Below are 27699 nucleotides of genomic sequence, written 5' to 3'. Positions count from 1 at the left end.
GTCCCTTGGTTGATCACTACTACAGTGTTGAATTATTCCGCGGAACCGGGTTCGATTCCTAGTGTTCACTGAAAATATATTTGTCCTGGAGAAAATCGGTGGGCGAAGGTTTTATCAGAATTCTCCAGTTTCTTAACATTAAATAATTTAATTTTGTCATAGTTTCCCAATTCAGGACACTTTCCAATCTTAATTAATACATTTTTTTCTTCGTAAATAAATGTTAAGAGTGCTAAAGGACCTAGCTGATAGGGAATAGAGATTGTCAGCCAGAAACAGTGGTAATTATCTAAGAGACTTACTTCCTGAAATGTCGCGACATTAAAACAAATTAATGATTTGGTTAATGTCCATACATAGGAAATAGTAATCCTAGCCACCATACTCTGCAAAATTTCTTGACCGTTCATTTTTTTAATATCACCACTATGTATGGTTTAAAGATAACAATTTTGTGGAAACATTGTTAAACAAAATAATATGATCAGTCTAAAACATGACACTTGAGATCATGTATCCATAGCACGAGACAAGAGATAATTTTTCTTTCGAAAAGAGAATCCGAAGCTGATATAAAATGTGGTAGTATTCACTATTCACAGAAAATGGTAGTAGCCAAAGAGGAATCGTGAAAGAAGACTGCCAGTTTTGGTACTACTACTGGTATTGGTACTACTGCAAGACTGACTCATTTTATCGCATGTACCTATGGCTAGTATGACTCATACGATATGTGTTAATAAAGATATATTATGAATATCATGATAATTTAAAATAATTCAACAATTAACTTACAAGGAGAGGACATGCTCTGAATATCATCGAATGGAATAAGATTGTGTGAGATGAAAGTACAATAAGTAGGCTACTGTTTAAAGTTTAAAGCCATACCTGGTATGGGTGGCCAATGACCCCCTCGTTTTGAAAATATTGGCTATTGTTTGTGACATACTTCCGTTAGATGCTTAATAGGGAAGCATTAGACTGTGTAAGAGCGTAGCCCATATGGTTGGATGCTGAGTTATCTAGGCAACCTGAGTTCGAATCTTAACTGGTCCTATATTTTTTTTCTTTTAATAATGATTAATATTGTGATCACAGTTATCTACTTATCTCAATGTATTGAATGCTTCATCATGTTTTAAACAAATTACTAATTAACTAACATTGTATTGTAAAGGATAAACAATGAAATACTGCTCACGTAGGAAGGTAAGATGTGTCCCTGGTGTTTGTTCTATTTCTGTAGCAGCTATTCCATTTCATTTTGTACCCGATTCATTATGATGTCATAAAAACACACAAAACATATATATTTCCTGCACCATGCACAGCAAATGAAAGAAGGTTGTCCACAGTCACCCACATTTTCCCGCACTTCTGTTGCGAAACAGATATCCTTCACATTCACAAACACTTCTCATTCGTTTATCAATTTTGATGCATGCCACGACTATTTCAACATGGCTTTGAATATAGGAACTGACAACTGAAAGTGAATTAAAATAATAATAATAATAATAATAATAATAATAATAATAATAATAATAATAATAATAATAATAATAATAATAATAATAATATCAAGCTTTAAAAAATGAGAAGGCATCAGGATTCGCACTCGGGTTGACAACTCAGCATCCAACCACATGAGCTACGCCGTTACACAGTCTAATGCTTCCCTATTAGGCACCTAACGGAAGTATGTCATAAACAATAGCCAATATTTCCAAAACGCGGGGTCATTGGCCACCCATACCAGGTATGACTTTAAACAGTGTGTCTTGTACTTTCATGTCACAAAATCTGATTTAATTTGGTGATATACAGAGCGTGTCCTCTCCTTTTTAGAAACGATTAGAAAAAGGGGATTCAGTTCAGAAGAAAAATAATAAATGCAAAGAATACGCACAACGATTGGAACCACATATAATATCATATAAACTGCTTCATTACAAATTATATGACAAGAGAAACATAGGACACTCAAGAAAAATCTGGTTAGACGAGTATTAAACCACTGTTAAACCGGAACAAGCCTTTAAACTTAAGCCGTGTATAAAATAATAATAATATGATGATGATGATGATAATGATAATGATGATAAGTAAGTGGTAGGAGCATCCTTTGTTATTGTAGGTTCCATGACTGAAATCTGTAAAAGGAAGCTTTGCAGCCCTAAATATATAGGCCCTAAACCCTTTAGTATTCGCGCCGGGTGTTGTGAACAATCCATTCACATATACGGAGTTGTTAACTACATATTGAGTGAGCCTGTACTTCTGAAACTATCAGCACCTTTCTTAGAATTGGTAAGGCAACAACAACCGTAAACATGTTTGAAATCGGAATTCGTATACTTTAGATAATAACGGTTTAAGTGGCATGGCGAAGTGTTATAGAAGTGCTCCCATTATAAATAGTGACGAAGACTACTGACCATAATTGTGTAATAAATAATGGCAATGGATGTTAAGTAGGGATTGTGCGCACAGAAAAAGTAAGAAAGTCGTCTGGAATGGAAGAGAAAAATAAATTATCATTATGAGTGAATAGACGTTCGAATATTAGCCTATATTTGAATCAATATTGAAATATTACCATTACCGTACATTAATTATAACATTGTGACGGGTATTAAAGTATTTTATACCCTATAGTTGTATAAATAAGGAAAGAGTGATATTTTAATTGTTCACTAAAATAGTCCATAAGAACCAATTATATTTGGGGTGTCAGCATCAACCCGTATGACTTTTAATGTTACAAAGTTAAGCACGACTGCTTAAGGGTTAAAGATTAAAATGTAGTGAATAATTGAATACCTACAATCTTCTAAAATAATGTGGAGAAATTTCGTAATATCTTCACATGAATAGTTCACTGCAACAAGGGAAATGTGGAATTTATTTCATTTTTCAGGAAATTAAATTTAAACTTTGAAACCATGTTACAGGACATTGAGCAAATATAACTCGTGTATTTCTTTTGTACATAACTCAACACTTATTACAGAAATGATATGTAATAAACTGTGGCTCTTGCTAACCAATCCTTGTTACCAGAATAATTTCTCATCAATAATGCAAACGATAAATGACAAAAAGGGGGAATGTCAGTAATCTAACAAAGATCTGTTTACTCTACGTTAGTTCATACTGAAAAAACCTTTGTGAGGGAGTTTTTTGTAATATTTTCTTGCATCTGTACAACAAAACTGCTTGAGGTGTTGCAAGTCTTTGAATTTATCCCATAAAACTGGTAACACATCTGGAATAAAAGGAAGTATTTTTGATATCGCTACTTATCAGCTTTTAGAAAGTTTAAAAGTAAAAGTTAAATTTATTGCCATGATAAAGCTTCTCAGGCAGGAGAAACTCTCCACTTCGTAACTGAGTATCCTTATTTGCGTAAGTAATCCATTTGTTGGAACCATGATTGCAGTTTCCCACATTCCATTATATGTGGATGTGTGCAGTGATTTCATCTCATGTTTCACAAATTTACGACATTCCTCCTTTTTGCAGTGGATTCTTCACATATTTATTTTGTTAACTTTATTATTTAAGAATTATGTTATTAATATAATCTACTTACATTGCAAACAATTTAAACAACAGTTTACATAACATTGTATAAAGGAACGTAATTTTGACTAACTATTTTAATAAAACAAGAAGAAGATCAAAAACTGTATTACTATTAACCCATTAAAGTTATGGCATGTTAAACTGGTAAAGAGACATTCTTCAATAATTTGTTGCGAAGAAGCTAACGGAATAAACGTGGCATGCACGTAATCTGTTTATGATTGCCCTTAGGGAAGCTCATCGCACAGAGAGTCATTCGATTGGAGACAAATGAAGCGTTGCATACAGTGTATCCAACCTCATGCTAGGATAAACAGCGTACTCCAAACGCAGGCAAGAGTACAGGATTCCAGCTTTATCTGTTTTGCAGATTATCGTATTGAATTGTGTCAAACTTTAGCGTACAGGAATTCTGACAAGGTTTGAAGTGGTAGGGCTCATGTGCTTTAAAAGTTGATACTCCGCTTGAGGCACTGTTGTTTTCAGTGTGTGTGAAATATTCCTTGCTATCTTCAGTGGTAGGTCTGATCGTAGCGAAACAAACTACAATGGCCTTTGAATGCATTTTCCTTGTAATGGTTTACAAAATGCCAGAAGAATGCTGCCTATGTTAAATAAACCTGTGTGTGAAATATTCCTTGCTGTCTTCAGTGGTAGGTCTGATAGTTCGTAGAGAAAGTACTACAGCCTTTGAATGCATTTTCCTTGTAATGGTTTACAAAATGTCAGAAGAATGGTGCCTATGTTAAATAAACCTGTGTGTGAAATATTCCTTGTTGTCTTCAGTGGTAGTCTGATAGATCGTAGCGAAACAAACTACAATAGCCTTTGAATGCATTTTCCTTGTAATGGTTTACAAAATGTCAGAAGAATGCTGCCTATGTTAAGTAAACCTGTGTGTGAAATATTCCTTGTTGTCTTCAGTGGTAGGTCTGATAGATCGTAGCGAAACAAACTACAATAGCCTTTGAATGAATTTTCCTTCTAATGATTTACAAAATATCAGAAGAATGGTGCCTATGTTAAGTAAACCTGAAAAATATTTGAGTATACGAATTTCATTATTACCATGATGATTATTCTCATCCCAAAATTGAGTTGTATGAGAATTAAACAGCATACAAGTTAACAGAAATCTGTTAAACATTAATGAGAGAACAGGTATAAAGCAAAGAGATTAAAATATTCAATGAGTGTACAAAGACGAAATAAGGAAGCTACTTCACAATTGAACACAAGTCACCTCAAAACCTAAAGTAATAAATTAATACCGAAAGGATGTTCCCAGCATGCTTGAAATTTAATACAATAACGAATAGCATATCAAAAACAGAACTTTGTAAAATGCTCAGAAAAAATTCTGAAGCAGTCAGATCTTATGAGAAGAATTAAATGAACATACATTCTTACATGGTTTAAATTACAAATATGCGATAAACAACTTTATAACATAGCCAATCTGTATGAACTGCTCAAAAATTAAACTTTGGATGAATCTGTATCATATTCCACTGAGAAATTGAGAAAGATATCTCATTACAATAAGGAATAGCATAACAAAAACAGAACTTTATAAAATGCTCAGAAATGAACTCTGAAGCAATCAGATCTTATGAGAAGAATTAAATGAACATTCATTGCGACATGGTTTAAATTATAAATATGCGATAAACAACATTACAACATATACCAAACTCTATGAACTGCTGAAAAATTAATCTTAGGATGAATCTATATCATATTCTACTGAGAAATTGAGAAAGATGCCTTATTAAGTGGTTTGTGTTAGAAACCAAAGATAAATATCTCAATAAACATTAAGTATCTGTACTCCTAGGAACGAACCTTTCGTATAAACCATTACTATCTGGAGAATTATTAAATCAAGGATGATTTAAATTTGAATCAAAAGGTAAGCAGTGTCACAGTACATACAGATTTACATTTATTATTTTAAATAAGCCACTGAAACAAATCATCGGGTGTTACCACGGGAATTGAAGTAATACATTTTGTAACTGACAACACAATACAACTAATCTGTCAATTACTCAAAAATTAATCTTTTGGACAAATAATCAGCATTAGAAGGACTACTGAAGAAACGAATGTGATGCACATTGATAAAAGTAGACACCAATGACAATAAAAACCACACCGTGCACCAAACACCATTTTTTTGCTCAAAATTGGAGCTTTAAAACATACTATTAGGTGTTATCAGAATACTTTAAGAAAAATATATGATTTACCTAGTTTACATTACAAATCAGAGATATTTGACATCATAACTGACAACAGAGTCTATCAATTGCTCAAAAATATATCTTTGTGACATGTATCATAAATTGTTTCTTGTTTAAAAACGAAGAGCCAGATGTCATCAGAATAATTAGGTAAGAAAACTTATGCACACCATTTAAATTAAAAACTAGAGACAAATAACATGATAACACAGGCTGAACTTCTTCAATTATTCAAAAATAAAAGCTGTGTAACAAGTAGCTGCTATAAAAAATTAAGTAGGATTCAGTAGTCACATGTACGTTAGATAAATCTGATATACAGAGTGATTCACGAGGATTTACCGTCTCTTACAGAGCTTATTTCCGAAGACATTCTGAGCAAAAAATGCCATATAAACATTTGTCCTAATCTCAATATTTTCAGAATTACACTAATTTGAAATTGTTTGTAAAATAACATTATTGTTGAGTTTTAAGGGTAAAAGAATATTACAGATAAAGAATGAATTATTCAGTAGTATTATTTCTTTGATTAGCTAGTATTCTGAAGTTAAAAATATGTTGTCAATTCCGTAGTTGCTTCGTACAGAATTTTTTTTCGATTTTTAACTATAAAATTACATTTTCTTACGCATTTATCATGACAATTGTTACAAATCACGCCACTCTTATAAATTCTTTAAGATTGTACCTACATTAGAATGCGTAATTAAACTGTAAAAAATCAAATTCCTAAAGTCGTATGATTTGTAACAATTTTTGTGATAAATGCGTAAGAATGATATCATTTTTACTTAAGAATTGAAAAATAAAATATGTACAAAGCAATTAGCAAGACATTTTTAGCTTCAGAACACTACCCAATCAAAGAAATGACATTTCTGAATAGTTCATTCTCTGCTTGTGATATTTTTTTTCTTGTAAAACTAAAGAAAAAAGGTATTTTACTAACAACTTCAAATTAATATAACTCTGAAAATATTGCGATCAGGACAAATGCTTACGATATTTTTGCTCAGAATGTCTTCGGAAATAAGCTCCGTAAGAGACGGTAAATTCCCGTTAATCAGTCTACATAAGCAGCATCACATTGCAAACAAAATAGCATCTAGTGCTGAAATTCAACTCTCAAACAAAAGATCGTATCTTAATATTGTGTTAAGGATTTAAATTATAAGTCGGGTATTATCATCATCAAACCATTTAGGCTACTAAACTTCTTAAACAGATACAAAAATAAGTTTTCAATCAAATCCTTGTGTGTTACACTGAGAGGTTAAAAAAGAAATGTTATTAAATGTTATAGATTGCAAATAAACTATTAGATGTCATCAGTACGGTACGATCAAAGAAAGCAATCTTACGTTTATAATAAAGTTAAATTAGAATTCAAGGATAAGCAACATCAGAGTACCGGTACATAAACTACATGTGTTAGTTATAATTATATCTGGGATAAACCGTTCGTGTTGTCAGGAAAATTAAAGAAAGTACATAGTTTAGATTATTATATTAAGATTAAAAATTGCATTACATTTTTATAAATGTCAGTACTTAGATAATAATATAAATTTAATAATACATTGCCACAATATGGAATAATAAATGCAAACACATTCCACATCTATTTAGAAATGAATCTGTTCAAACATTTGATACAAAGTACAACAAATATTATCAGTAGAATTAAATAAAACAATCTCGTGTACATTGTTTAAATTAATGTGAAACTAACACATTATCACTCTATGAATTCTACAAATTTAATATTCAGTTCAATTCGATTTTAAGGAGATTAAATCTCGTACAAAATGTTTCTCTTATAAACTAAGAATAAGGAACATCACTACACATAATGAACAGCATCGATGCTAAAATATAAAGCTTTGAAACAAATCAATTGTTATCGGGAGAATTAAATTAATAACAATATTGTATACATGATTTAAATTAGAAACCAACAATAATTAATTAGTAACATAGCAAAATATATTGAACTGCATTTACTATTATGATGTATGGTTTAAATGAGAAACCAGGTATAAGTAACATAGCAAAATACACATAATAAACAGCATATACGATTCAAAAAGAACCTTTGGAACAATGCATAATATAATATCCCGAGAATTAAATAAAGATATCTCACGTATGTATATATCGATTGCTAAGAGCACAGACCTTGTAGCCTATGTCCAAAAAATTGAAAAATTAAAGTAAGTTATTGGTATTGGTTGATTTGTCTTGGTGTCATCTTCATTCTGTACAAAGATAATACGATATGTCCTTCCTTGAAGTAGCCTAAATGCCAAAAAATATTATTATGACAACATGGTAAAATCCATGATTGATTACTCTCAAAAAACTTATTTTGCCATTTTTCAAAAATCGTGTTTTATGGACATAAATCATTGTATTTTTATCCATCGATATCCATCAGTTGAAATTAGAAACCAGTAGTGGTAAACAAACATAGCAAGATGTGTAAACTGCATTTACTATTCAAAAATGAACCTTATCAATTACCTACTAAAGCAGGAGTCTCTGGAACAATCTAACAGAAGTTACTAAGAAGTTTACATGAAACAATTTCATGTACAAGCTTTCTTCTAGAATTAGTGTAGGCGTATAGGTAACGTCACTACACACACTACTCTGAGAATGAACTTTTGGAGTAAACAGTTAAATTTTATGAGGACAATAAAGAAAATTGTCCTTTGTAAATTAGTTAAATTAAAAAAGAAACAAAGAAATAACAAAACATTAAACTGCGTATACAAAATCAGGAAATAGACCTTTGAATATCAGAAGAGTAATTAAAAGAACGCAATCAATCTCATTACACTTAATCATCATAATAATCACAATGAATGATTTAAGATAAAACCGTGTCATCTGTTCTTGTATATCCTAAAGTCGATGTTCTTGATAGCTGGTCATACATCGACTCTTCTGCTTCAGTAAATTAGTTCCGTGTTCCGTTTCCTCCCATTACGACCAACGCTTAAATTTATACAGTATAATCGCCGCTATGAAAAGCTGATGGCTAATACCACAACGTATTTTGAAATGAACTCATTCACACCTGGCGAGGTCAAGGGCGGGCTCCTATCTACTCTAATTAAAAGTGAAAACAGGTGTTTTTGCCGTCCATTGAAATTGTATCACTTTAAAATTGACTCAATTAATTGAGACCGATTTTAATAAAAGTTCACGCTTTAATTAGAATTGTTTTTCGATTGAACCTGAGAGGTGTAGATAAGGGTTGCTATGCTGTTGGAAGTACTGGCTAATAAAGAGAGAAATTTGTTACCTGAGTAGCTTATTCGTTTATTCATTACTGGTCTCTGTAAATTTATAAGCAAGTGATTAGGAAATTCCAACTTTTGGAGCTTCGTTTCTGTTCCACCAGCAGGACGGCAAAGAAAGATAAGTTTGTTGATTTATTACCAAAACTGGTCTTCAGAATATAACTAGGGTTAACTAAAATATAAGGAGAGGATGTTTACAACGCATCCATTGTTGAAGACTGTCGCATGATAATGGACCGAACATGGTCAAAAGCGTATTGAGGGAGTCACGCTTAAAGGGAAGGACCTACAGGAATGACCAAATATGTGTCAAGATTATTATTTTTTTTTTTTTAATTTTTAGCCTAAAAATATTTCATAGTATTGACTTCATTTGAACGAAATTTCAATTTTGTTAGGAAGAAAATAATTTATTTTACATCATTTTTAAATATCCGCTGCGCTCCAGTCCCCTTGAATATCCGGAGTTTGTTTATTTTACATTTTCAACATTTAATATGTAATATCTCAGACAATAATAGAGATAATTGAATAACATTTTCAGGGCATATTCTCACATTATACATTAATAATTCTGTAAAAGTAAATTGTCTAATTTCACATTAAAGAACAAATGGACGTGCAATTTTTATTTCTGTTTATAAAAATGTTAAATAAAACTATAAAAATTAAAATTTATAAAATTCATCAGACAAAATTGATTAGCAGTGTTTTAGCTTTCATTTAAGACATGACTTGTGACTCTGTGATACTCTGGAGAGCAGATATATCACTTTCTTTATAATACTGCATTTTTTTATGTTTGTGACTTTACCATAACGGGCAAAAGTGAAAATGTTGTATTTAAAAGGCTTCATACATTGGTATGAAACTATGTTAGGGAAATAGAGGCTCTACTTAAAATAATATGAGAAGAGAGACTTCCTGGAAGTCCTTTCCCATAAGGCGAAAGATCGCGGATTCGATTCTCGATGAGGTCGAGCATACTGTATATAGCGCCAGGCGCTCTGTAGCAATATATCATTTCTGTTTTTCGTAACCGGTTTTCCACGACTCTAGTGCTGATCAACCTTACTTTGTTGAACGCTACTGAAACAATGAGTTCACTTACTAGCAAAGGCTTATTCGAACAGCTATGCAAAGGCAAAATAGACGAAGATTTTTTTTTATTTTATTGGGTTAATTTACGACCTTGTATCAACATCTAGGTTATTTAGCGTCTGAATGAAATGAAGGTGATAATGCCGGTGAAATGAGTCCGGGGTCCAGCACCGAAAGTTACCCAGCATTTGCTCGTATTGGGTTGAGAGAAAACCCGGAAAAAACCTCAACCAGGTAACTTGCCCCGACCGGGATTCGAACCCGGGCCACCTGGTTTCGCAGCCAGACGCGCTGACCGTTACTCCACAGGTGTGGACATAGACGAAGAAAGATCATTACTCGAACATACCTATAATATGTGTGAAGCAAGGGGATCCGCTATCTCCGAAATTATTTACCTGTCTCCTAGAAGAAACATTTCATCAACTGGAATGGCAAAAGAGCGGAAAACATATCAACGGACAGAATCTTTCAAATTTTAGATTATCAAATGGCAAAGTATTCTTTGCACTGTCAGCAAAAGTACTAAGCACCACGCTGAAAGAACTATAGAGAGTGTGTAAAAATTTGATACTAGTAATAAATTCAATAAATTCGAGCAAAACAGAAGCCATGGCAAAGAGTGAAGCGATTAGGATCAAAGTAGAATCTGAAATTGTAGACTGTGTTCAGGTATATTATTTTTAGCAGTAATATATCATTTAATAATAGCTATTATAAAGAAAAAGTCAGTCAGAAGAATCTCCGAAGCATGGAGAAAATTCTGAGTCTGCTAAAATAGAAAATAAAACACAGAAGCTATAAATCAAGAGAGACATTTTAGGTATATATTTTTTGAGCTAGAACACTTAACAAGCCAACAAAAATATCAAAGCAGAAACCGTGTGAAAATTTTCTCTGTCTCATCCGATGGGAGGCAACGATCTTGATTTGCTTTCTTACAAAACCACAATTTTAGTATTACAGTACTAATAGTAAAAAACAGTAGTGTTAGTAGTGTAGTAGTAGTAGTAGTGGTTGCGATGATAGTAGTGGTGGTGGTTATGATTTAATGTTTTCTTTCAAGTTTCTAATTATATAATTGTTTTATTGTAAAAATTATTAAATTTGTTAATTCCATTGTATTCTTCATGTGCTCTGAAATAAATTGTATATGCGTAATATAATAAAATTATGATCATCCTAAGCATGGTATTACCATACTCTAGAATATACAGTCACGAAGCTTGAGTTGTTGAGAGTACTAGGAACAATAGACTGTTCCTGTACTATTTCGCTTTGTCTGTGATGAGGCGATAGTAGCGATCCTAGTGGTTAGCAACTATTTATGGATGCATATTCCCTACGTATTGAGCTTCGTGACTATAATTATATAGTAGACTGTGGTGTTAGGTTGATGTAAGTTATAAGTTTGTAGCATTTTTGTTCATCATAACACTGCGTTGTTAAGAGATTGTATTCCGTTTGTCTTTTGTTATTTGGAGTGTTGTGTTTGTAAATACGCCTCGAATTTTGTGAGTTTAAAGGAAGTTAGTGCTAGTTGTGAGATAAAAAAGATGGAGTGTTCAGTGGAAAAAAAGAACACTTCCCACATATTCTTCTATTTGAATTTAATAGAGGAGCAAATACATCGGAAGCGGCTCGAAACATCTGTGCCATGTACGGGGAGAATGCCATCGGAGAAAGCACTGCAAAGAAATGGTTCTGTCATTTCAGCACAACACTCTGTACAAAATTTACTGTTCATTCATAGAAGATTGTTATGCGTCTTGTGGGATAAAGAAGGCGTCGTGTACTACGAATTGCTTCCCAGGAATGTAACCATAACTACTGACATTTATTGCCAACAAGTCAGACGCCTTGCGGGCACACTTGAAGAAAAATGACCGGCACGCCCGCACTTCAGTAACATGACAAAAGTAGTTATGGAGGAGCTTGGTTGGGAGGTGATTCCACATCCCCCTCCACATTCTCCCTGTCTTACGCTCTCAACTTTGCACCTTTTCCGTTCTGTTTCAAACAATCTTCAAAGAAACTCGTTTGATAACGAAGATGGTTTACAAACTCGATTTGATGACTTCTTTAACTATAAATCGACATATTTGTTCAGGCAAGGAATCGACAAGTTATCCCAGCCCTGGTAGAGAGTCATAGATAATATAGGAGAATATACAGGATGTTTCCGGTCTATTGTCACAAAAACTTGCCGGGATGATGGTGAAGGGCGCATGTATCAATTTGAGATAAAGAACTCTTGTCCGGAAATGACTGTGTCGAAAGTTACAAGCAAAAATAGTTGTGTGGAAATGAAATAATTTTATTCCTCTGTACACCTTATTTATGTGTATTTATCTGTACATCTTACACATACTGTATTCATCTGACTTTGCTTACGTTGTCTACTTACAGTATTCCATTCAGAGCGCTGTCTGAGGGGTGGGGACGAGAAACTACACTAAAGCAATGCAGATAGCGTAATGTGTAAAGGACATGGTCGGTCCTGATATGCACGTCTGTAGATAGCAGTGTATGTGTACAAGTTGCAGTGTTCAGTCGATCAGTCCTAGTGAAATGGAGGAGTACACGAGAGCGAATATGCAGACCTGATTTTCGAATACGGATGAGCCAATGGGAACAGTAGACATATTGTATTGGGACAAGTACCGACGTAGGCGACATCCGGCCCATATCATCTTTCCACTACTGTTCCAAAGGTTAAGGGAAGGAGGGCACGTGGTGCGAAATCACAATTCCATTTCCACACAACTATTTTTGCTTATAACTTTCGACTCTGTCATTTCCAGACCAGGGTTCCTTATCTAAAATTGATACATGTGTCCTTCCCCATCATCCCTGAAAGTTTGTAACACCAGTCCGGAAACACCCTGTATTATGATTAATTTCTGTCTTCCATTAATCTAAAATAAACATTTTTTGTCACAGCCAAAAAAGCTACGAACATTTGCATCAACCCAATATTTTATTATTTACAGGCGTTAGACAGCTAATAAAATGGAAGAAATAATCGATCAACTTTGTTGCATGTTCTAGTGATTGAAAAAAAATACGGACAAAAACCCTTGGACGTAACAAGTAGAAAGCACTTACCTTCACTTCATGTCACTCGATTTCAGTTTATAAAACATTGCCATTCCTGTTATGCTTTTTTAAGGGGGAGGGTCTTGTGTTCCCCTTCACGTTTAGTAGGGGGGGGGTACACCCTGTGAATGTGTGGCACTATCGAGCACCGTCTGGCAGAATATTTCATCTTCTTGTCGCGGAAGCATTTCCTCGCTGATACGGAGACGGTGCGTTTTGAAAGCTCTTCCTCTCCCACTTCTACCCACTCGTTATCGCTCGCCATGATTCGTGAAACTCTTTTAATATATGTTAGAGTCGTCGACGCATCGCATGGACGTATCAACGGTTTGTGCCATCAGCCAGAGCGGCCAGTTCCCCTTCCAGAATCATATTTCGCGATTTCCTGGAACCCTGTTTAAATTACATTATTTCACATTTCATCCACAGCTAAATTGCGCTTGAACATGAAAATAACAATGTAAATAAAGTTTAATTTTACAAGTTAAGAACACTGCTTCGCTTTTTTTGACCACAAAAAATACACATTTCCATGACATGCCTAGAAACAATTACCGTAACTAACGAGGGAATCGTCCCAGGTCATGGTGCTTGAATTTAATGAAAATGCATGTTTAAGCTAATTGTATTTCGTTAAGAAACGCGGTGAAAGTCGTTCGTTTCGATTTTCTTTGTCTACGAAATATAATGACTTGAAAATCGATGCTACTTATGCCGCTTCTTGCGCCTACTCGGATCCTCTTAGGTTCATGTCACCGTATCACAGTTCTCGCATTAATGCTCTAGTCCATTTTACTTCTCTCTTAACTCACATTAATATACTATTCTTGCTGAAATAGAAATTCATTTTGAATTTAAAATATGTGTTAACTTTGTGACTCACCTTAAATATAACGTGGATCCGAAATGAAGTGGTAGAGACAAAGCGCCGTTGAACACTACAAACATTTTATATAGTAGGCCTACATCTTGATTACACAACTTTTAACACTTTATCACTTCGGAATATGTATTATATGTCTTTCTCGTGTTAAATTCTATCGTATCTGATTAACATGTTTTGGTCTGTTATTGACCTTCTTCAGAAGTCAATAACAGACCGAAACATGTTAACCAAGTACGATAGAATTTAACACGAGAAAGACATATAATACATATTCCGATTTTATATAGGCTACTTTTTCACTATCTTCTGTAAAAAAAAAAAAAACACGCACACACACTCTCTCTCTCTAACACTCACACACAGAGTTTCCAACATGCAACATTGTTGCAAGAACGTCGTCAAACTTTCTCACATGTTTCTCCGTCACATAACCACATCTTTGCCACGCGTACATTAGCTTCTCTTTGAAGACAGATATATGAAACTGTTAATAAACAACAGAATGTAATGTCATTATGAAGCCTCTCTCGTGAAATATGTATGGAATGTTTTCACAGATAATTTCATATCTCAAATACACCTTATAGCCTTCGAATTACTACAAACAATTGTATATTGTCTAAAAATACACATTCAAGGGTTGTGCAAATCTTGAAGTTTTCGAGGGATAATTAGTGTTTTAATTATCTTACCACATAAAACATTAGGGGAGAGTCGGGTAGTATCGGACTTCGGGTAGTATCGGACAGTGCGTTTCTTTCATCTACCGCCATATGGTAGTACCTGAATGACATGGTTACGTTTCTCTATGTGACATCACAGAAACGTAACCATGTCAATCAGGTACTATCGTCGTGTGGTAGATGAAAGAAGCTCACTGTCCGATATTACCCGATGTCCGATACTACCCGACTCTCCCCTATTTACTTCATCAGTAAATGTAGTGTCACTTATCTGACCACTCCAGCAATCCAGAAGTAGTAGTTTGTCTTAACATCCGAAAGAAATACATCTCTTAACCATTTTCTCACGTGATTTTTTGTCAGTTTACCGAAACTACTTGCATCGACCACGACATTAAATGGCTTATCTTATTTTACTTTAGGTTCAAATTCTCCTTTTTGTTCTTGAAAGCATTATGTACACAGACTTCCAGCTGCATACCTATGGATTTGGACGGTGTACGAATGAGTGACAGATTATGTGGATTGCTCTATTACTCTATTAATGTGAGTTGAGGACAAAATTGGCCAGAGAATTGATTTTTAAAGTTTTGACGCGGTATCGCGGAACTATGAGGATCCAAGTGCGCGCAAGAAGCGGTATAGTGACATCGATTTTCAAGTCATATTTCGTAAACGAGGAAAAAGCGAAACGATGGACTATCACCACGATTCTAAATTAACAAACGAAAATTAGCTTAAATATGCATTAAATTAAATTCAAGGATTATGACGTGGGACAGTTCCCTTGTTAGTAAAAGAAGAACACACTTCTTTAGGCTGCAATGGAAATCTAAAAGTAATTATACTATAACGTGTTCGTAAGGAGTACATACAGAATTTTCACAAATTCTGGACACATAAGCATATCTATGCATCCATTTTCCTCTCCTTTGCCTGTTGTTCTTCTCTCTTCTCTTTCTTTTCTTCTATTCCTCAAATTTTCCTTATTCTCTTCCTCATCTTCGTATTTTCACCTCATTTTCTTTGTATATGTCCATTTTCTTTATCTTATTTTCATCTCTTTTCATTCTTCTTTCTCTCATCTCTTTTTTCTTCCTTTAATCCTCTTTCTCCTTCTCTTCTTCTCCTGCTACTACTCCTGGCTGGGACAAGTTACCTGTTTTTTTTTTTCCCCGAATTTTCCCTTCAATTCATTGAGAGCAAATGCTGGACAACTTTAGGCGCTGGACCCTAGAATCATTTTATTTCACTAAGACACTAGATAGACCTTCTTCTTCTTCTTCTTCTTCCTCCTCCTCCTAAGGCACTACAATTTCATTGAAGTTTTGGCCTTCTCAACAATCTCTTTCCATTTCTCACTATCTTGGACAATTTTGGGCCAATTCTGAATCCTTAATAATTTTATATCTACCAGTACGTTATCTTTCCGGCTATGTTTTTTGTCTTCCTGTTGCTCTTGTCGTTAGAGGTTCCCGCTGGTAGATCTTATTCACCAGTCTATCATTTTGCGTTCGGTTTATATGTCCAAACCATCCTAGTCTTTGAGCTTTAATAAAATTTATTACATTTTTATTTTTAATTATCTTATTTAATTCCATATTGGTTTAGATCCTCCATGTACCATCTTTTTCTTTGATCGGTCACATTATTCTACACAAAATTTTTCTTTCGGAAATCAAAAGCTTTTGTTTTGTTGTTTCCTTCAACACCCAGGTTTCACATGCATATGTCACAATATTGGTCTTACAATTGTTTTATATAGCTTGAATTTTGCTGACTTAGATATTAATTTACTTTTGAACAACATTTTGTTCGCAAAATATGCTTTATTGCCTAAAGCAATTCTCTAATTTATTTCTTCTATACTGTTATTTTGGTTTATAATGGAACCTAAATATTTTAACGAGTTTACTCCTTCATAACTAATATTCTCTATTTTAAGATCTTTTGTTACTCTATTTTTTATGTTATTGTTTACATATTTAATATTAGCATTATTAACTATCAATCCATATTTGCTTGATTCTTCTTTCAATAATTTGAAAGTTTCAACTAATGCTGGCATATTTGTTGTTGTTGTTGTTTTTATATGATCTGCATATGTCATGCATTGTTTTAGTCTAGTACTTACGTTACCTCTTAGATCTAGTTGTTTTATTATGTAGTCAATTATAATGTTAAATAAGTTGCTGCTAATGGATCACCTTGTTTGACTCCAATGTTTATTTCAATTTCTTCAGTCAATTTGTTTCTAGATAAACATTACAGTTGATAAAATGTCATAAAATAAACTAATTCTGCTATTCATACATTTTCTTATCCAGACTTCGTGACCATCTTGTACTTCTATTAGTTATGGAGTGGTATTGTCGATTAATGGAAGCGATTGTGAGAAGTAATAAGTTGCATGATGATGCGCAAACAAAAATGGCAGTGTTGCGTCAGTGTTTTGTACCTTGTACCTTCAAAGGGCAGAAAATACTTTTGAAAGTATTACGTCCATTAGGCTTTTCGTTTATTCGATTCCATTCCCGATCTTTCATTACAGCACCACTTCTGTGTGAATTCATTTCGCTGTAAACTTGTACATGAAAGCTTGGAAGTATTATGCCTCTAACTTTACATCAGTACAGCTACAGTTAAGTAAAAGTATTGCGAAAGCTTCTGAAATGAAAGAGGTAATTTTACGATAAATACATTGTAGGAAATGAAGACCACTTTGTATACTTTCTTTAATATAAAGAATTGTTGGATCTTAGCTACATTGAGTAGAACAGAAAAACTCTATTTAAGAAAATAAGAATATCGAATAACTGTTACAAAATAATATATAAGAGAGTCAGTTTAAATGAAAAAAAATCTTCCAAATACATACATGTTGGTATCGCACTAACGTTTGTACCTTCCAAGCACACTCGAACTATGGTATATTTTTTATTGCAAGTTTAATGAGTAAAAAAATCGTTCAAACGTACATCTTTGTACTTCAGCATCCTCCATATACGACGTTTCCCTCACACCCTCAAGCTCAGGTGTTTTCTTTTATATGCCTCGCACAGCTACCACGAAATCGGCCGCTGTTTGTACGGTAGTAACTTTAGTTTCTAAAACCTTTTTAACGGGAAAATTTTTATAGTCTAAACAACTTAGATTAATACAAGTATATCATACCTGTGTCACAAGAGATGTCGAAAGTGCCCTCCTCCTGCTTCATAATATTTTTAATATCTCCAAAGGTTTTTCTGAAATCTCGACTAATCTGTTCTTGGGATATAGTCGAAACGACTTCTCTGATGTTTCCTTCCACTTTTAGCAAAACTTAAAAACTACAAATCCTGCTCCAATAAGCTTCTAAAATTCTCAAACAATTATAAAAACAATAGCTTTCACGGATGGGTAATCCCTTCAGTGTTCTCAGACAATTATGAAAAGCACAATAACTTGCTCTACACTAAGTACGAATGAGTAATCATTTCAGTATCTCACAACAGGCTAAGGTGAAAATCGTGCATGTAACGCCCGACAAACGTCCATTAACTTCGGCGAGTACAACAAGGTTTCTGTACGTTCGTGGTGTCATATATGGAGAAATTCGTATTTCATTTTTTTTCTGGCAACCTCTACGTCAAATCGTGTCATTGTTTTTCTGCCTGTGATCGGCTAGTTTTAAAAAATTAGGTGACTTTTAAAACAGATGGTTATCATAATGTTTCATAATGTTACTGTTTCGTTTCCAAAGTTCCTGTCTTTGGTTCATAACGAGTATTCATTCATTCAGTGTTCTGTCTTTCACTGCAAACCCAGCTTCCTCTAGTCTTTTCTATTTTCTGCCTTCCTCTCTGTATCCGCATATAGTCATCTATATATTTTAATGTCGTCTATCATGTGATATCTTCTGCACCGAGCTCTTCTTCCGTTCACCATTACTTTCACTGCATCATTCAGCAGACAGTTTATTCTCAGCCAGTGACTCATCCAATTCCTTTTTCTCTTCCTGATCAGTTCCAGCGTCATTCTTTCTTCAACCACTCTTTTCAACATAGTTTCATTTTTTATTCTGTCTGTCCACTTCACACGCTCCACTCTTCCACTTCAAAATATTCATCCAAATCTTCACGCATGATTTTCCGTCTATAAACTGTACAGTCTTAAAAGTTTTGTCGCACAAATACTTTATATAAGTCCCAGAAAGGAAGCAGTGCGCATGATCAAACATACAACCAAGCAAAACTAATTTTATTAGTTCAACTAGTCCTCTAGTGATCCAGGTCGAACGTCCTCTGATCTTGCTCATTGCCTCCTTTCTGGAACTTATAACGTATCTGTGCGACAAAACTTTTTTCTAAGACTGTATCTAATGCTTTTGAGATAAATAATTGTTTTATATTTCCAGATCACGACGCGGAAAGTCATACATCCACAGTTGCGCCTACAACAACCACAATACCAACAACCACAGAACCAACAACCGCAGCACCAACAACCGCAGCACCAACAACCGCAGCATCAACAACTACAGCATCAACGACACAAACTACAGCAACCACTTCTACTGCTACCACAACACAGTCCACTACTTCACAAACGACTCAGTCGACAAAAGTAACTACTACAGCATCACCAAAACCCACAACAACAAATGCTACTACCGTAACACCAACTTCGAAGACTACTATTCAACCCACAAAAGCTAATATTACCAACGTGACGACTGCAAGTACTTCTCCTATTCAACCGACAAAGAAAATTTCTCCCGAAAATACTATAAGAACTTCAACTACACCAGCAGGAAGCTCTACTGCTCAGTCTACAATTAGCATTACAGGAAGTACGACTACTTCAACTACAACTATTTCAGTGCCAACTTCTACAACACCAAAGTCAGGCGCTTCCCAGTCTGCCTACATTTCGGGCTGGATTCTTTTCATTTCGTTGTTTGTTAAATTCTTTCAGTAGTATTTCTGTGATGTATGAAGCAGAGATCATAAATATTTGCATAATCTCCATTTTCTTTTAATTGTACATCGTGTCTATTTCTAAATACAGGAATGATTGTGGTTGAGTGGTTAAAACCTAGGAATATTAATTTTTAATATGTTGTAACATAATTTTGCGATGTGTCTGGTGTCTTTATAATATTCTTAATACACCAGAAGTTACTGTTATTATGTAGTTGAGTTCTGTCAGGAGAATGTGAAGTCCCAGCAATTGTCTAAATTATTTTTAAAATATCTCTAGTAACCATTTCTTTTTTTTTTTTTTTAATTTTATATAATCGGAGTTTTTAAAAGAGGAATGGTTTACCTATGTATCATAAAGGATTTTGTGTTATGTTTTAATTTTGAATTAAGGTAGAATGCAGTTTTCCACTTAAAATTAGTCACAGATTTTCAATTGAAAGAGGTGTGTGTGTGCTTAATGACATGTGAATGTAATGATTAATGTTCCTACTTCAAACTTAATTGTAACAATGTTCAATAAAATATTTACATTTTCTATAATTATTTCTCGGCTTTTTCCTGATATAAACATGTAAGAGCTTTATGAAAACAAAAGAAATTAACTTTGTGTAGTGTAGTGTAGTGGAGTGAAGTGAAGTGGTGGTGGTGGTGGTGGTGACGACGAGACAATAAAATTGTGGTCTTGATGATGATGATGATGATTATTATGGTATTTAAAGGCAGTTTTTGTATTATATTGTAAGAGAATTTGGACCCTATATGATAAAAACCCGCATGATCTCTAAAGAACTCCCCTTTTTAGGAGGCCATAGCCCTTCACGGGAAATCCAAAGGCTATTTCATTCATTCATTCATGATAAAAATTGACGAGGAAAACTCTCTTTGACGAGCAAATGCTGGGTAACTTTCGGTGCTGGATCCCGGACTCATTTCACCGGCATTATCACCTTCATTTCATTCAGACGCTAAATAACCTAGATGTTGATACAGCGTCGTAAAATAACCCAATAAAATAAAAAATAAACTCTCTGGGATGAAAAACTTTGAGCAACTTTTGTTTTGTATATTTTTAAGTCCTGAAGCCAGAAATTACATAAAAAATAGCACATCACACACCATTTTGACATAAAACTATATTTTATGTTTTATATTATTAATATACTAGTGATTTTTTTGCATTCATAACCCAGTGCTCTAAAGTAAAATTTTGTACCAACCAGTTGATGAGGGTCAAAAAAAACAATCTAATCGGCTGTGTGATGTAGAGAATGAAAGTCTTGAAGAGTTCACCAGTTTCAATTCAATGATTTAATAAGAGACTTAGGATCACCCAAGGAAAAGCTGAGATCTTACGCTCCGGATTAAAATAAATTTGCTGGCACCAAGAACATTTCTTCATTGGTACCGGAATATAAAAGAGGAATTTACACCCTATTCTTCATAAGAGTGCCTTAGTGTACTGCAGTGATATTCCTGGTTTGATACAAATTTTCATATGCAGTACGAAGTGGATGAATGGAAACTTTTATCGATTCCTCAGAAAGAAGTCTGAAGGCAGTGATCAGTGCTTTTGCACAAAGGCAACAAGTATGTCTTCTTACCTGTTGGTCATTCGGTACACCTTAAAGAAACTTACGAGAATATTGAACTGGTTCTTATAAAGATAAAATATAAAGGTCCTAACTGGATTATATGTGGTGATTCTTACAAAAATAAAATATAAAGATCATAACTGGATGATCTGTGGAGATCTGAGAGAGTTGTGGATGCTTCTCGGTCAGCAGGCTGGGTATACTAAGTTTTCCACATTTCCTCTGTGAATAAGACAGTAGAGCAGTCATGTGAACTGATGCCCATAGGCGCAAGCGCGCGCTTTAGAGCTCAGAAGATCCTGAGCGCTTTACAGCAGAAAGGAGAGAGACAGACGAAAGGGGTAGTATATGCCTCTTGGTCGAGCTATATACAGGGATGGCCAGCACTGATTCAATGGATAAAGGGAAGAGAACTTATTGAAACTGTATCCGTGTTAATTTCTAGATTTGTCTGAGAAGTATAATTGCATTTTAAGAATGTAAGTTTTAATTTTAATGCTCATTTTTCGCAAGTTAGGTTTTTCTTTATTCAAAAGGAATATTTTCTCTACTTTATTTTACAGAAAAGTGAAATTATCAGATATGTTTGTTTAGTAGCCTTACAGGTACTAAAACAATGTTTTCGTAAATCTAATATATCGTAAATACGTGTAACTAGTGCATTACAAATTTTGAAAATATTCCTATGGAAAATGTTTGTAAGAAAATGAATTAAGAAAGCAACTATTGTTACATCATAAACAAAAGATATGTGCCGATATGTTGTAAGAAAGTCAGCTCTATAGCTTCAGCAGATTTCGAGAAAATAATTTAATATTCTGATGATAGGAAGTTGCCCACTAATATCACTTAAAAGCATAATGGAATGAGAGTTTTGTTATGTAATATTAGTTACAGTTAAAACATGTACTTAGGTAACTTTCCTTTGTACTGTGTTTCATTCACTTAGTACAGTCTAATTAAACTACTATGGAATTTATGTGGATATTCCTTCTTAAATCTTTAGTATGTTGTTAACGTTTAAAACGCAACTGCAATATTAAGAAATTGGTGTAAATACTTTTGTTTTACAAACAATATAGATAATATCAAATAGAAAGAAGACATGCAAAAATGACAAAATTTCACGTTCCGTTTGGAGTTTGTTCACCAATGTCTTCTTAATCCAACAGGCTGCTTATTCATATACGCAACCCTTCCTCCTTTTATACCTAGCGCTTGATGCCCACGCACGACGCCAAGGTCATAAAAATGCGCTTCCTTTGACATCACTGCAGTACAGCAAGAAGCAATCATTGGGAACAAAAACACTGGCCACAAAGAACATCTCTTGAACCTCACACAAGAGGAAAAGCAACAAACGCAACTTCACCAAGAAGGGAAAAACGCGGTATAAAGCATTTTGATGTGACTTGTTAATTGTGACAATCTAATGGTTTTCGTAAAATATACCTTTAATATTTGCCACAGGGTTTTTCACTTCATCACTTTTCCATTAAAAATTCAATAACGCTACATTAATGTTCCTAAACGTGCCATTGCATGTTGCGGAATAATAATAATAATAATAATAATAATAATAATAATAATAATAATAATAATAATAATGGTGATTTATTTAACTGGCAGAGTTAAGGCCGTACGGCCTTCTCTAACACTCAACCAGGAGTAAAAACTGCGTTACAAAAACACTACAAATTTACAAAGTACACTACAATTTTACACACAAAACTGAATAAGATAATAATAATAATAATAAAATGTAAACAACAAGTAAGAAGAAATCAGACATAATATGTAACATAGAGAAAGAAAGAAAAAAGCATAATAAAATGTGAACAGCAGGTCAAAATAAATGAGGCATACAAAGTATAAAAAATAAGACAATTATTGATAATAATAATAATGATAATAATAATAATAATAATAATAATAATAATAATAGTAATAATAATAATGCTAATAGTGGTAATAAAATAGTGCAGTATAAAGCATACAATGAATACAATATTTTTAAGTACATACAGTAAGGAAAATTATGATTATATATACCTCAACTTATCACATTAGAGATATACCATTATCGGAAAATATGAAAACAAAAATATAAAATAAATATCACTAGAACATTAAAAAAAATGTGAATACGTGAAAACATGCAATACAACACTTGTCATAATAGTAGGTTAGTTTGGCAACTCGTCATAAGATAATTTTCTAACCTGGATTTGAAAGATTTCAATGTTAGGCAGCCCTTGACTTCAGGCGGCAGAGAGTTCCAGTGACGAGAGGTAGCAACAGTGAAAGATGAGGGATACGGAGATGATTTGTGAAGTGGAATTTCTAGCGTGTTATCGCGTTGTGATCGAGTATTAATATTATGATAGCGAGAGAGAGTATGAAAACGAGAGAATAAATAACAGGGGAATGAAGTGTGCATATTTCGATATAGGAGAGAAAGTGAGTGCAGATATCTCCTCTCACTTAACCTAAGCCATGATAACTTCTCGAAAGAAGGTGAGATATGATCATAGTATCGAACATTACAAGTGAAGCGGAAGCACGCGTTATGAACATGATGTAGTTTCTGAGCGGAATCAATCCTGAGATCACTGAACAAAACGTCGCAATAATCGAAGTGAGGTAGAATGATTGTCTGTACCAACGTCTGTTTTAATTTAGATGGATAATGATACAATCTTTTTAATGAATGGAGAATAGAGAATGCCTTCTTACATGTATATTTAATATGCGTATCCCAATTGAGATTAGAGGTTCAAAATGCACTCCGAGATTTTTTACGGTAGAGCTAAACGGGATGATTGTTTTATTCAGTTTCACAGGTGGAATATTCAGGTCGTTGACTTCAGGAATTAATCTACGGTTCGCGAACAGAATAGCCTGTGATTTACATGCGTTTAGGTTAAGCCCAAATTGTTGAGACCAGGAAGAGATGGAATCAAGATCTTCATTAAGACTATTAATGCTATCATTTAGTGCACGTGGTACGTGATACAGAAAATCTGAGCGCGGATTTGGATTTAGCACCCCAAGAAACCATGGCTGTACTACTATGGAATTTATGTGACTATTCCTTCTTAACTCTTTGTTATGTTATTAACGTTTGAAACACAACTGCAATTGGTGTTTGTACTTTTGTTTTACAGACAATATACAGTAGATAATATCAAACAGAAAGAAGTCATATAAAAATGACATAAAAATTTCACTTCCGTCTGAAGTTTCTACACCACTGTTTTCTTAATTGAACAAGCTGATTATTCCTTCTTCCATTCCTAGCGCTAATTGCCCGCGACGACGTCAAGGTCAGAAAAATGCGCTTGCTTTGACATCACTCGCTTACTTAATCAGAAAATTGTAAGTCTTGAATGCCAGTGTACTTAAAGAAGACCATATTCTTTACTCTTTTATGCACACTAAACCTCAGTGTCTACTGAAGATTGAATCCAGTCTAATTTTGATTAGACTCCATCAGCTAACAGCTTGTTTAACACGAACTATTTAAACTGACAAACATTTTTAGCCGAAGCTGTAAATCAGGTGAGAAACAGCATTAGATCCTAAAGGCTAGTAATGTTATATGTGCTAATCTGTTTTATTACACAAATTGGCGACTATGCAACCCTGAACGTTGTGCGTTATTGGACTGTGGCAAATTGAGTCGAATGCTGAAACGAGAAATCCATACGAAGAGCGATTATTTAGCACTCTGTTAACAGAACGTGGTTTTGGACTATCACTGCGCAACTATCAAATTTTATGGTAATAAATAAGCAATACTGATGACAACGAATGTCCCCCTCTCTTCTCTCACACTCTCTCCTCCGGTCCCAAACTGCAGAAATATCCGTGTTAACTTCTGATGAATGATTGAAGTTCAGACGGATATGTATATGCTACAAATTGGCTGTAAATCAACCATACTCAGCAGAGAATGCTAACAAAAGCTACGCAGAAATGATGTGCACACACTGTCAGCGTTAATAGTGACTGAGCGGTCTCGTGGTAATACATACGAGCATTCGTCATTAACGCATATTTCAGCGCTTGTGTGTGATCCAGTGCTGGAAAATGGCGGACTCTGATGATTTCGAATATTACATGCCGTTACCACAGGTGTTAGCGCAGGGGTACCACTTCTCCCTCCACCCACCGCATTTTTTAAAAAAGATTCTTTCTAATCCCATTTTGTACAATTTGCATATGGGTAATGTGTAAACCAGATGCACCGGTCATAAATAATGTCTTTAACACATAGCACGCGCACATTTTATTAAGGTTTGGCATCATTGCTTTTATTATTTTTTTACTCCCCCCATATTTGCAACAATGTGACAAAGTATAAAATATTTGAAATGAAATGAAAAATTCATTTTTACGTTATTGGCATTCCCATTTGTCTGTAGGTAAAATTATTGTGGTTGCGGTAATGTATGAAGTAAATCGATTAAAAGGACAATATTTATGATACATGGGCCCTGGCTGATTCATAACTGTGGAAAAAATGCACTAAATGCATCTAAATTACAGTGTTGCTTTAATTGCTAATGTATTCCGCGGTAGGTGGTGTACGAATAAAAATCTGAATTCCGTTGAACCATTGTAATACTAACACACACACAGATGTAGCAACCATCATCGGCCTTGCTGCCGGAATCAGTATCTTTATTTTCGTCTCTATTATTGCCATTATCACCTATTATTATCACTAATTTACAATTCATGTTGGATAACGGTTAGCTAAGCTCCTTATTAATTATATATATATATATATATATATATATATATACACACACACACACACACACACACACATATACATATATACAGGGACATCATTTTATTTTTACTTCAATTTTTATTGTACCTGAGTTTTTGAATGTACTTCACTCCCACCCTCTCTACTAGTAAACGTCCAATTGTTCTCCTCACAGAGCCAAGCGTATAAGTCAAAGTCGCCTTAAGGTCGTAGTAAACACAAACAGTATTGAGTTAGTGAGTATAGTACGTTCCAGAAATATGTTCGCGTTTTCCAGTGACGAAAGAGTTTTCAATATTGAATCATATTTTCGCCCAGGTACTGTCGTCCTTTTGCCTACGTCGCATCCCGATTTCCCTCAGCCGCAACTGTTCAAAATAACTTAAATAAAAGTAATTAACTGTCATCTGATTTCCCCCTTTTCTACGATCCTGCACGGACAGTAGATAGCATCTCTGAGTAAGTTTACCTGTGCGGGTGGGACAGAAGTGAAGATTGAATTTACTGTACGTAAGGTACTCTTTTATATAATAGGTATAGAATTATTTCAACATTAGTTACTAGTACGAAGGACGAGACTGGTAATTGGAATTAGATGCAATAGTCTATTGTGCGATAATATGCACAAAAGAACTGAAGCCTGTATCTAAATGAACGGCCACCATTTTCTAAAATGTGTTTAAATATCCATATTATGATTATTTTTCAATTTAACTTCATTCTCTATATTGTATGCTAATGTGCTGTAGACAGTATAATATAACTTATACTGCATAAAGAATACGTTCGCATGGATAACTCAGTTCGTGAGTAAAAACACTTATTGTTAATACTGTACTGTATTTAGATTAAACAAAAACCTAATGAAAATTATCAAACTCAGAATTACGATATCTCCTAGTTTACGTAAATGGATGAACTACTTTCCTTCCCTCCTATACTTAGTAAAGTGATTTGTTTGTATTTTACGCCAGAATCTTCGAACTTCAATCATGGAAAGGGGTAGCAAACGGTGTTTCCGGCTATGAAATCTTAATCCAAAGGTATAGCCAGGTTAATATTAAAAATGTTAGTAAAATAAAATGATGTCCCTGTATATATATATGTATATATATATATATATATATATATATATATATATATATATATAGGCCTATATCAATAAATTCAAAACTGTTTATTCAATCTTATGACTTAGACACTAATAATTATATAAAACAAACAATTTATGTTTTACATCTTACTGAGTTCTACATTGAATTTATTGATATATATATATATATATATATATATATATATATATATATATATATATATATATATATATATAATTATTATTATCACGTCAGTATCATAATCTCCACGACCATAATCTTGACCATCATAATCACCCTTATAACTATAACCATAACTGAGATGGTTAAAAATAGTATGAATGGATGCTAC

At 33.9% G+C, this 27699-nt stretch overlaps 1 protein-coding gene across 1 annotated transcript in view; it reads left to right on the top strand.

Moving 5' to 3' along the window:
• LOC138704729 (salivary glue protein Sgs-3-like) overlaps positions 1-20421 on the top strand; it is an 82649-nt gene extending 62228 nt beyond the window's left edge. Inside the window, exon 4 of the mRNA XM_069832900.1 lies at positions 19314-20421. Coding sequence (XP_069689001.1) covers positions 19314-19876 — 563 coding nt within the window. The 3' untranslated portion in view covers positions 19877-20421. The remainder of the gene's footprint in view (positions 1-19313) is intronic.
• Positions 20422-27699: the final 7278 nt, after the last annotated feature.

The sequence above is a fragment of the Periplaneta americana genome, chromosome 8 (assembly GCF_040183065.1).
Source record: "Periplaneta americana isolate PAMFEO1 chromosome 8, P.americana_PAMFEO1_priV1, whole genome shotgun sequence".
NCBI classification, from domain to species: Eukaryota; Metazoa; Arthropoda; class Insecta; order Blattodea; family Blattidae; genus Periplaneta; species Periplaneta americana.
The sequence above is the reverse complement of the archived record's forward strand: the minus strand, read 5'-3'. Positions and strand labels throughout refer to the sequence as shown.